Here is a 12,549-nt window from a genome sequence, read left to right on the forward strand (position 1 = left end):
CCCTCGTTATGATTGGATCCCCTAACATCCTAATTTAGAAAAAGAAGGTACTGAATAACTCAGGAAATGGACACATTTTGTGCTGTTACAGTTTTGTTTTCTCTGTGTGTGTGTGGGAGGAGGGGTATGTAAAAGTGTGTACCTCTGCCAAAAACAGTACTGTTGAGTCCCTCATCGCTGCAATTCATTTTGGAGTACTGCAGACCAAAATCATCCTGGTATAGATTCTAATATCCTATGACATAGTGACCCTTTTGTAAGGAGAGCTACAGAAGGACTCTGTGCCCTTCTCCTGAGGGAGAAGGATGCCCTGATGGTGAAAGCTCAAATTATTCAGTGTGTGGCTTTGGTTTGGAGAAGCAGATAAAAGTTTGGAGGCCAGATGATAATCTGGCGAGACTCAGAATAGTTCTTGAAGTCAATGGAGTCACAACAATTCATACCAGCTGAGGATCTGGTCCCAGATGCTTATTAAACTATCTGAGCCTCTTGTATCTAAAAAATGAAGACAGAAATCTCAAGAGAGGAGGCTTTTTTTTTTTTTTTTAAATTGTATGTCCACCATCCTAGTTCCAGTCCCACCCAGGAACTGGAGGGTCAGAAAACCCCAAATGTGTATCCAAATATTTCACGAACACCTCAAATGGGACTCTGTTTGAGATTGGTTCTAAAGCGGGGCCCAGAGGCAGAGATGGCTGGAAAGGTGGAGTGTATGAATACTTTGTCCAAACAAGTTTCCCCATTGCTAGAAAGTGAACATAAGTCATTGAGATTGGGAGGGGGGGAATGGCAGAAGAGGGGTGAACACCTGTGATCCACCAGGATCTCACCATTTTTCAAATTAGTCCGTTTTTACAAATTAAAGTTGATGACGTTGCTTTAAGCAGCTGAGTTTTTCAACCTTGGCCTGATTTTCAGAAATGTCCTTTAATTTTTGCTGACCCACGAATAATTGCACCCACAATAAACTATTTAATTAGTTTAACTGTTTGATTGTGCCTGCCAAAACACACACACACCCTCTGGATTCCGTTATTTTTAGGCACTAACTAAAAGAGGGCTCAAGATACTTTAAAAACCAGAATCAGGCCCTATCTTTTTCTTACTTGTTGCAGAATGTCTGACCCGTACAGTACCACACTGACCTTGGAAATACGTGTGCATGGGCGCCCTGATGGAAGCTATAGGTGAAGGCACAATTTGGCCCTCAGTTAACGCAGATGCATCTGTGTAGCATATTCGTATTTGCTCTCCTGAAAGCAGAGAGCAGCTATCAACTGCTTAAAATAAGGATCCATTTTAATTAGAAAACCTTATTTTAAAAATCATTAAATCATTTAAAAATAATAGATTTTAACACATTAGGCTTTTTTTTTTTTAAGTTCCACATTTTAAAACGTTGCCAAATGTGTGAATGTGCTGCAGACAGACAAGCACGTAGCTCTTGCATGAAGTCTAGAAGAGTTAATGTAAGACCAGGGAATTCTTCTCCGTGAACAAGGGACTCTATGGGAAGAGCTCCCTCACCAGGCTAAGGCATGCACAAGGTGTTCTGGCAGTGGAAAGGGGAAGCTGTGGGGTGTGTTTTGTGGTCTGATTTGGGACAGCACTGGGGGAATGAGGAGCATTTAGGGAGAGACTCTCTGGGACTTCCTATTCAGCACATGGGAGAAGGCCACATCTGGATTCTGAGGTAGGCATGAGGGCTCAGCAGCTTTCCATTATCTCACGCTGACTAGCAGACTGCCTTTCTCTCTCTCTCTAAAGAAGTCACCCACATTTTAGTCTCCTCTGGACAAGAGTTCTGTAATGTGCTCAGCTTTTATAGCTCCCACTGAAGTCTTTTCATACCCCTCCCCACACCACGTGCCATGCTGGAGCATGTGGGCTGAGCTGAGGGAGCACACGTCTTTGCAATGGGTGGGAGCAGTTGCTAATTCTGTGTCCTCTCCTTTAGTGGCCCCCCGGGCACATTCTTCCTGCCTGGAGTTTTTCCAGACAAAACACCGACAGGAACGGCTATAGGTGCAGTGTCCGACCCCAGCGGGCCCTTTAAAGACCACAGTATAGTCTTCAACTTAACAGTCAAAGTTCAACTATTGGGCAGATCTTGAAAACACTTATTGAACAATGGAAATGCCAATAAACCATTTACTGTGGGAGTGCTCCGGGGAGAAGGACTCACCTGCCTTTTGAGGCAAAATACTACAAACAACTTCCTTGGTGGAAAGAGACATTTCTACAAGCATGTGTTTCCAAATGCTGCCTATGCCAATGGCATTAATAGAATTTCCTAGATGTTCTAAAATAACCAGTCTAGCCAATTCTAGATGCTGTGTTAGATTCACATGGCTACTATAGTTGCTGGAAATCATATGCCTTTGATTAAGAGGTTTTGGGACATCCCACACACTGAGCTATGAATGCTGAGGGAGCCTTCTCTAAATTTCCCAGAACTGAAACTGCTGTAGTATTACTCTCCTTGCTGGTCAGTCTATAAAGCAGCACTGACAAGAAGGCACCAATTAGGATTAATATTGGTAGAGATGCATGGATACAAACCTAGGCTTCATACAAAGCCCACTGAAGTCAATGGGAGTCTTTTCATTAAATTCAAAGGGCTTTGGATCAGGCCCATAGGATGAAATCTTGTCCTCACTGAGGTAAATGGCAAAACTCCCATTGACTTCAAAGGGGCATGATTTCACCCCTACTCTCCTTATCTAACAGCTGTGAATGATTGTTTTAAAGTGTCCCTCCACTGTTCTACCTAGTTCTATCAGCAGGGGAAAAACAATTCCCTCTCTATTGGGGGACACAATATGAAAAGTGACATGGTAAAGAGGAAGATTTTGCAATTTATGAGGAAAAAGTGCCACTGGTAACTGAATGTTGATGAATCAAAATCCTGCTAATGTATGAGAACCATAAAGTGAAACATTAAGAGTTGGCTAGCCACAAAAGAAAAACAGACTTGTCTATTTTCATTGTTTAAGATGAAGTGTAAAAAGGAAATAAAGAGCAGAAATGGAGGGGGGGGAAGTCATTTAGGTTTTAAATTTTGTTAAAAGGTTTTAATCTCTCTCTAATCTATTCCTTATATCATCATGGAATTTGGTGTAATTTAAGGAGGTGCTAGCAAAAAAGGTCAAGATTATTTTAAAAACAACATCTATTTTATCCTGGTGTCCCTTTAACCCTTGGCAAAAAAGTTGAAGATCTCTGAGCTAACCAACTTTTAAAAAGAACATTTCGTTTGATGATTCCCTCTAAAACACCTGTATGGAATTATGCTATAGACCTAAACAAATTCTATTTTTGGCCAAGTGTCACTTTGGCTTGGCAGATTTTTCCATTTGCAAAGAATAGTGCCTGCAAAATTATATCTGCATTATTTTTGTCTAAGGATAGTAGCATAGAACATTTAGCAACTATAAACAGAGTAGGATGAAAAATGCTAGAACATGAGAAGAGAGATCAGGATATAATCTCTTCTGACCGGATGCCTGCAAGATATCACTGAATTCTCTCTCTCTTACTGCAACCCGTGTGGAGCCAATATGAACTCCCAGCAAAGTGCTTAAAACCCCATTATTTATAATAACTGTTAAATGATGAGACATTGTTTACCTAGATCGCAAGATAAATTCTCACTTACAGAATGCCCGCCTGAGTGTCCTGAAAGTCATCTGTTTTTTATTTAAATGCAAAATGCAATTAGACTTTCAATAACACAGCAGAAGAATTCAATAAGATATGGCTTTTCACTTACAGTTTAATATTAACATTTCCCCATAAATGTTAATGAATAAAAGTCTATTGTTTTATTTATTATACATGGCAGAGGGTAGGAATGGAGAGAAGGATAATATTTCCATACCATGACTGCAACACTCTTTGACTTCCAGGGGAGCTTAGCATCTCCCAGGATTTGACTTAGAGACATCACCTCCTGCTGGTTACAGACAGAAGTGTTGCCGCTAGAAAAGACAATTCCAAGCATTAGGAAGTAGCTGAAGTAATACGCAAGGGCTGAATCAGCTGATCTACAATAAGGCCTTCCATTAAGATGAATCACTTTCTTCTTTCCTCCCTGTTGTCTCTGTCCTCACTTGGCGGTCGATCTTTCCTTACTTCCCTTGCCACTTCCCACTCTCCTCCTGATTAGTTCCCCTCTAACTGCTACAATAACAGTATCACTGCTAGCTATGCCTGCTGAGCCAGTGTGCCAGGGGTGGAGTGAACAAATATGGGTCATCAGAGTGGGGCTGTGGGCCCAAGGCCGTGAGGTTCCTTAGACACTATGGTTAAATGCCAGGCTTGGATAGCAAGTCCAGATTTTCAGAAAGTTCAGATTATTATTCATCGGATAGCCTTTTCGAGAAACATATTAGGGAAATGACCGGTGTCCTAATTAATAGTGAGGCAGCAAACTCTATGAAACCGTAGTAGAAAAGGGTCTGTGCACCTATGAATGGAAAGTGGGGTCTTCTATGGAACGTCCCGCTATTTCACTCCATGCCACAGACTGATGCTGCCCTCCTTTGGCACAGGAGGCTCAGATGGCACTTTACAGTTGCCCATCAATGCTGTTCCTAAATGTGCAGTACTTCCGTTATCTCAGGAACTGAGCTGCTGCCACAAAACAGTCCCGGTAGCTGCAGGTCGGAGGAGCAAGAGACTGGACGCAGCAGCGGAATACGAGCCTCTGTGGCTGTGTGAAAGAAAAACCACAGGGCCAAGAGGTTGGCCCAGACTGGTGCATTTTCACTGTTTTGGTCTTTGACCTTCCATTTATTGACAAGGATTTTGCCATGTTAATGTGTATTTTGTTGTTTAATGTGACTCATACTTTATGGTATCTTTCTAATAAGAAGTGTTCGTTTAAAAGTTCTCCTGCTTAACAATGCGTTGCTTAAATGGTTTCCCTTCTATTTCCTTCGCTCCTGTTTCCCCTAATGAGCACAATGAATACTTTATGAGGGCTTTTCAATAACTTTGGGTCTTTTCCTTTCACGTTACAGAGAACAGCACATTAATGACCAGAGGCTGGCGTAGATGCTACACAGAGGCCAGAATGGGGATTTAGCTACTGCAGCACATTGTTTCAAATTAAGCAAAGGGACCGATTTTCAATGCATGAAGAAAATGTGTGCTGGGAATCTACATTAATGGAAGGTGCTCAGATACTATGGTGATGGGCAACAGTATAAAACACTGAGATGATTAGGTAGATAGATAGATAGATAGATAGATAGATAGATAGATAGATAGATAGATAGATAGATAGATAGATAGATAGATAGATAGATAGATAGATAGATAGATAGATAGATAGATAGATAGATAGATAGATAGATCGATCGATCGGGTGTATACCGATGGATAGAAAGATAGATGCCTGAAGATGGAATCCTTCCCCCTCACTAACCGGGAATCTGGCCAGTCCCTGCCCCCCATTTCTACAATCACTACTTCAGCATCCACCCATCTATCTAAAATACTTATTGGACCTCCCCCCATTCATGCCTCACAATCTTTAACATATTTATCCCCATAACACCCTGTGAAGAAGAGCAGGGCTATTATACCCAATTTACAGATGGGGAGTTGAGGCGCAGAGGGTATGTCTACACTGCAATTAAAAACTGCAGGTGGCCCATGTCAGTGGACTCAGGCTTGCGGGACTCTGGCTAAGGGGCTGTTTAACTGTGGTGGAGACTTTGGGGCTTGGGCTGGAGGTGAGGCTCTGGGACCCCGCAAGTAGGGGGAGGGTTCCAGAGCTCAGGGTCCAGCCCGAGCCCGAAAGTCTACACTGCAATTTAACGGCCCCTCAGCCCAAGACCCGCGAGCCTGAGTCAGCTGACATGGGCCAGCCACAAGTGTTTAATTGCAAGGTAGACATACCCAGAGGGACTAAACGACTTGCCCAAGGTGGAACAGGGAACTGAGGTGCAGGTATCATCCTAACTGCTGGACCATCCTTCCTCTCCTACCAGCCAGACTGTAACAACAATGGTGGCCTGCTACACACTCACTACGCAAGGGCTTTGGCCAGGGGATCGGCGTGATCTGGACTCACTTGCTAATATCACCCTTCCCTTAAGTCTGCAGCAGTGCTCTGCAGCATAGAGGGGATGTCCAGTCTCCTGGTGTGGCCTCTTTGTGATCTGCCGCCTATGCAGCAGAACCACATTCAGTCCTGCTACTCTGGGGACTTTGTGAATCCGTGCAAGGGATTTGTCCTTTTAGGCTCAAAGACCTTGAGCTGGTGTCTAAGGAGGTAGGTGAGAGGGTTCTGGGATCCTCTTTACACTGTTCAAGCAAGAGGGCAGGATCCCTCCATAAAGCACAGGCCTGTGCTAAGATAGGACACTAGCCTGTGCCTCCCGTCCCCAAGTGGGCTATTGTTAATACCAAGGAATACTTTCAGCCTGATTCCTCACTGCTGGACTCCAGTTTTATGCTGATGTAATGAGTTCTGTGTATTTACACTGGCGTAAAACTGGAGTAGTGAATCAGTCCTATAGTACTTATGTACCACATTTCATCCATTGCTCTCAAAGGACTTTACTAAGTGGGTATTATTATCCCCATTCTGCAGATGGGGACACTGAGGCACAGCTGTTTGCCCAAAGTCACAAAGCAAGTCTGTAGCACATCTGAAATTGGAACCCAGGTCTTCTGACACCCGGTGCACTGGACCGTGATGCTAGCAGCAGCAAGTGCTAGCCACCAGATGGTGGATGCACAGGGTGTTGAAACCTGCAAAGTACACATGCACCCATCTTATGGAATGCAGCCCTGGCCTGCCGGATCTGTGCACATGCCTTCATCCTCGCTCTGCTATCATACCACCAGTCAGAGCAGGATTTGGCTCACAAAGAATCTGTAAAACATCAATCTGTCTCAAATGCTGGATAGTGGGAGCCATTTACCCCTACCCAGAAATACTCAGACCCCAAGCTGCAGCCTACATACAAATATCTGCAAGCGCCACTAAAAAGAACCTCAGAATTACAGGCGTTAGAGATGGAGGAGTCCTACTAGGCTACCAAGTCTTCTACCCCCCGGCCAGTGCAGGATTGTTCCCTATCATAGACTCTCTAGAGCTTTGTCTTTATCTTTTAAAAGGAAGATTTAATAAAGGAATAAACATGTAAAAAAGCCAAATGGACAGTGTTCCAAACCATGCAATGCAATTACAAAATGACTTTAGAAACTTGTTAAAATCAATCGATTTTGCGGGTACCAACATTTATTTCATTAAGTAGCAAATGCCATCTTGAGGGATTGACACTGCAAGGTACTGAGCGCCCCCAAGAATAGAAGCCAAAAGGATGCTCAGCTCCTTGAAGGGTCAGGCCCAAACAAATCCCTCCAATGGCCTGCTCCCATTCCCATTGAAATCAATGGCAAAAGCCACAGCGATCCAAAAGGCTACTGCTTTAAAAGGATAAGAGTATATAGGACAGACAAACATGAACGAAGCCACACTAAAAAGAAGGGTTGTTCAGAATTTCATATGGAACACCAATGTACTGCGGTAAGAGAATTAATCTACTTAATCATTTGAACAACAACAACAGATCTCTAAGGAGAAAGTCAATTGTTTTCCTGCTAACTGCTCGGAGACAAAGCAATGGAAGGAAAATGTCCAGTTCCAATAATGTCATAACTTGATTATAGTCTGCACAGAAGACCTAAAACACTTGGAGAACAGTGAGTAAGAAATTAAGTTTCAAATTAAGTGCCTGTAGCGTGCCACTTCTTCATATTATGACAGGAAGGATGCCACTGGGCTTATTTCACATATGCTAGCGGGTGATGCATGGATACAGTAATCATTTAATCACCTCTTACATTTTTTCCATTTCTTTCTCCTAGAGGAATGACAAATCTAGAAATGTGATTCCACTTTGTTTTATTATTATATTGATTTTCCTGCCTAGAGAAAGTGCATTTGTCCTCTAAACCAGCACACTGGCAAGAAAGGGTTAACAAAATGTTTATCACAAGGCTGGCTTCAGAGTTGAAAGTAATGTGATCAGTAATGAATTTTGTGTTACATTAGGTTGTATAAATGGACAGACAAGCGCAGACAACAAGTGGCCAGGAGTCGGGGCTAATCTAATGATGTAAAAATAGAGACAGCACCAATTATACGTGGGGCCAGCTCAGAGCTCCTGCAGGGACTGCAAATGAATAGGTACAAATCAAATTACTGACTAATAGACGCACTACAAGAGAGGGCAGTCAATGCTAAACGCATTAGGGCCTTGTGACCTCTCCGCTCTGAACAGCAGAATCCTAAATTTGACTTAAAAAAAAAATCAAAGAAACTCTTGTTTGGTTAAGAAGAGAGATAAAACAATGTTGCTTGTTAAATGAATGAAAACATTTAATATTTTTTTTTACCCTTTGTTACCATCTTATGTGAGTACTGGACATTTCCGAAAACCTTTTCAAAGCTGACAGAGGTTTTGCTTTAAAAACAAGAAATATTCTCTGTGCAAAAGTTAAGACCTGATAACAATGCAGTTATGTTACATACCAAAACATTTCAAAGCCATGTGCCTCTCTGTGGAGATGTTTTTTACTGCTACTTCAACGGCTGTGTCTGTATTAAAAATAAAATATTTCTTTAATTTGTTTTTAAATAATAATAAAAAATAAAAAGGATTTTCCCAAAACAACATTTGATTATAAATAAATGCAATTGACCAGCTTATCAAATGGTAGAAAGTCAGATTTGTCTATTGGTACGCACACACCCTTTAGAAACATCACGAGACTTGCAGCTTCTTCTGCAAATGGCAATGAACCTAAATTCACACTGAAAATATTTTTAGTATCGGCATCATTGTCTCCATTCAAAACGCCCCTAAATAATGTGTGACCCAAAAGAAACTTCAGTGAAAGATACAGTTGCTCTTTTTCAAGCTAGCTGCAGCTAACAGAAGCTTTAAAGGGGAAATGGCTGATTTGGCAGCATGTGGCTGGAGAGCTTTGCTGTTCCCCACAGTGCACGTTTAAAAATGGTTAACAGTCAACGTTCAAAGGATTTGGTAATAGTTATTAAGTTAAAAATGCATTTGTTGGCCCTATTGCGTGTATGAGTTGTCTGTTAAGGGAAAGTATATGGACAGTCACATAAAATGCACACTTGTGTGCAACCTGAAGTTGTCCAGGACAAGAGAATGGGAACCCAATTTTAGGGTATCTAATGCATTTAGCAGGATGTATAGCAGCTAAGACAGGCATACATATGTGGCACATGACGAGACAAAGCTCTTGAAAGCAGACACAGCGTGTGCTAGAATGGAGATAAGACTACACAGACACTACACAGAAGAAAACTACTTGGAGGACAATGACTACAATTATACTGAAGAAATTTCATAAAGTTAAATCACACCCATTACAGGGTGGAATTTAAAAGCTATCAGACGACACTGAACACCACACGTCTGGATAAGTTTTCAGTGTAGCGCGCAAGAAATTTGGCATGCAGTGCCAAATCCTCATTCGGTGTAATTCAGCGCAGCTCCATTGATTTGTGGGAAGATGCACCAATTTTCACTGGCTGAGGAACTGGTGTGTGATGGCTGTCACGACTGATGAGAGATACACATTTATATCTCTGACCCATGCTCATAATGTACCTGGAAGAACTTACATTGCCGTACAGTGTGTGAGAGATAATTGAATGAGAATCTGTTCATGTAATAACGACTGCAAATGTGTGCTTCTCCTACACTGCACTTTGAAAAATGTACCTCTGAAAGACTCCTATATATTGAAAAAATATTGAGACTTTATTCAGATGAATCGTGTGATGTAGACATTGTTTGGAGCTCTTGGAGTTATCCAAGGGGGAGAATTTGGTCTCAGAGCCTGGGATGAATGCCCCAGACATTCAAAGCCCCCTTTTAGTAGAAAGGTCATTTTATGTGTCTGTTTGCTGCCCAAGCTGCCTTTACATTGAATCTGTGCAGATGTCTGCCTAAAACGCCCTTCAGACGGCAAATCAATTATGTCGAATTTTTGTCCACCACCCAGTTCAAGGTTGGAACTGAGAAAAGAGTTACAGAGAAGAGAAGGAACAAAATTCCCTTAGTTAAAATAAAGGAAGAAGGAAAGGAAAGAAGAGGAAGGAAGGGACGTTGTCTCTTTTAACTAATTCAAGCTCTGACAATCACTGTGTGTGGCTAACACCTTTCCTTGGACTAAACATCCAAAGGTAGGTGTCTACTCATCTTTGAGTCTCCACACACAGAGTTTGTGACCTTACCCATTTGTTCTACACAGACGTTGTTCAGCATTGGCAGAATTCAACAATCAGTGGGAATGAGATTCATTTGCTCCTCAATTTTAGGCAGATGAACATCTTTTTGAAGTCAATACAGGCACGCATTGTTCCCTTTATTTCTTTTCATGAACTTCAGAGATTGGCGCAAACCACAAAAGTCATATAAGGATTTAAAAAAACTTCCCCTCCCAAAGCTCGAAGGTATTCAGGTCTGGGATTTTGGTTCAACCCAGGGTAACATTATGGTAACCAGACGCAACATTTGATTCTAGATGTGCGTTCAGATTCTGAGCTTTCCTAAAATTTTCTCATACCAATCTTCAAGTTTGTGGATTCGAATTTTGCTCAGTTTCACACTGAAAGGCCACCTTCAGTTCACCCAACTGCAAAACGGGTGCCTGATCCATTGGGTTAAAGCAGTCAGAGGCAGGCTGATGTGATGCTGGCCACATCACTCCTGTGTCCCACTGGCTATGAAACTGCTCTGCCTCAACCACGTCAGCCTGCTGAGCCATTGGAACTTTGACTTTTTGACCTTTTCTGTTCCTAAACTTCCAAAGTTGGTAGTTAAACAGACTACCAGCATTTTTGCAGGGGTCTGTTAAGGTAAAAAATTTACCTTGGCCTTTTATGGAAACTTCGCATTAGAACTGGTTTAAAATATTTCCCTTTAAATTCTGTTCTTACTGCTCTATACAAATCTTGTTGGTTTTATTGACCATGATAATGGCAATGACAGAAGTTCGCTGGGGGCAAAATTCATAGTTAGAGGTGGGCCCAAACTTCAAAAATTGGGGATCTTTCTGCAGGGTCTGAATACAGGATTTTAGCTTGAACCCATCTCTGCTCCTGACACATGATCCAAATTAATTTAGAGAAACCGATGATTATTTTGCTTATGATTTAGGATGCAAACTGACCTAACGCAAGGCTTTATATTTTATGATCAGTAAGAAGGCACACATTCTTACAAAGAAAAATCTTACAAATATATAGCAACCAAAGGTATTATTTGCAAAATAAAGTAGATATGAGCCAGCAATATAACCCTGAGGCTGAGATACAAACAGTAATGGGGAAGATTTAGCAGAAGAGCACACTAATATGAACTTAGAATCATCTGAGGAGAGTGAGTCAGATTCTACACTTACGAAGTCCCATTGACTTCAGTGGCATTACGCTCATAGTGCTGCATTTGATGGGGCACTCGTTGTGCCAGCATCGAGTCTACCAATGTAAAGCAGACTGAAGGCAGATTCCCTTACCCTATGCTAAGAAAATATCCCAAACAGTGTGAAATACACTTACGTTGTTTGTGTGGGGGGGGGTTTACAGGTGATCGGTGACTTATTCTTTGCAGACAAGTTTCTCCCTTCTAGACTTCTTAATGAATTAAATCTGCTGAAAGCATCCATCACTGCATTATCTATGCGCTTTATAGAAATAATAGGAAGCCTGCATAATTGCTGAGAATTATTCTTATGCTGCAAAGACATGCTGAAGTCAATAGGGCAGAGGCAACTCAGCCTATGGGTTAAACCTCCCCCCAAGCCCACCCAGGGGGGCTGAGTTGCAATTCCCCGCCGCCCCCTTTGCTGCAAAGCTGCAGCAGAGCCAACCATAGCCACGACCGCTGCCCTGAAATTGCAGTAGTTCCCATTGCTCCATGAGATTGAATGGCCAGTGGCAGATCCACTGGCCTCACTATGCTCCTCATATCCCCTAACTCAGCTGCTCAGGGAAGTGGACGGAGCCCCTATAGAGCTGGGCTCCACTGTATGCATGGGGCATGTTTGTCTTGTGGTGTCGTCCAGATCTTGCCCTCCACAGAATCAAACTGCCCTGGGTCCTTTGCTTCTGAGGCCTACTACAGTCGCAGAGGAGGGGGGCGGAATTTGTCCCCCATGGTACTTAGCACATTTAGCTCCAACAGCACTCAGAAGTGCGATACCGCGCAGCAGAAATACTCTTCCTTGGTTATACTTCAGAACACTTATTTTTAGCCACACTGCAAGTCTCATCCCAGATTGTGGACTAAATTCCTGTTTTAAGTCTAGAGATGATCAAAAAGATCTGGAAGCTTAAGAAATGTACATTTGGGAAGCCTGCATAAATTAATGCACTTACTGATTATAGTACATTTTTGGCTGGGTGGGTGGGAGAGAGGAGAATTACCTAGGGTGGAATTCATATGTCAAACCCGAGACAAAATAATACATTGTTACAGCAGCATTTCC

At 42.3% G+C, this 12,549-nt stretch overlaps 1 protein-coding gene across 10 annotated transcripts in view; it reads right to left on the bottom strand.

The window, feature by feature from the left end:
• Positions 1 to 12,549, bottom strand: part of BCAS3 (BCAS3 microtubule associated cell migration factor) — a 500,892-nt gene that overhangs the window by 14,616 nt on the left and 473,727 nt on the right. For 6 of the 10 annotated variants that reach the window (XM_073315905.2, XM_073315903.2, XM_073315904.2 and 3 more), the window contains one exon: positions 8,555 to 8,620. The exons of 3 other annotated variants lie outside the window; for them this stretch is intronic. In XM_073315905.2, coding sequence (XP_073172006.1) covers positions 8,555 to 8,620 — 66 coding nt within the window. Of the gene's footprint in view, positions 1 to 3,880; positions 3,981 to 8,554; positions 8,621 to 12,549 lie in introns of all 10 variants that reach the window. One more of the 10 variants, XR_012155467.2, reaches the window with a different exon arrangement.

The sequence above is a fragment of the Lepidochelys kempii genome, chromosome 17, assembly GCF_965140285.1.
Source record: "Lepidochelys kempii isolate rLepKem1 chromosome 17, rLepKem1.hap1, whole genome shotgun sequence".
Classification (NCBI taxonomy): Eukaryota; Metazoa; Chordata; order Testudines; family Cheloniidae; genus Lepidochelys; species Lepidochelys kempii.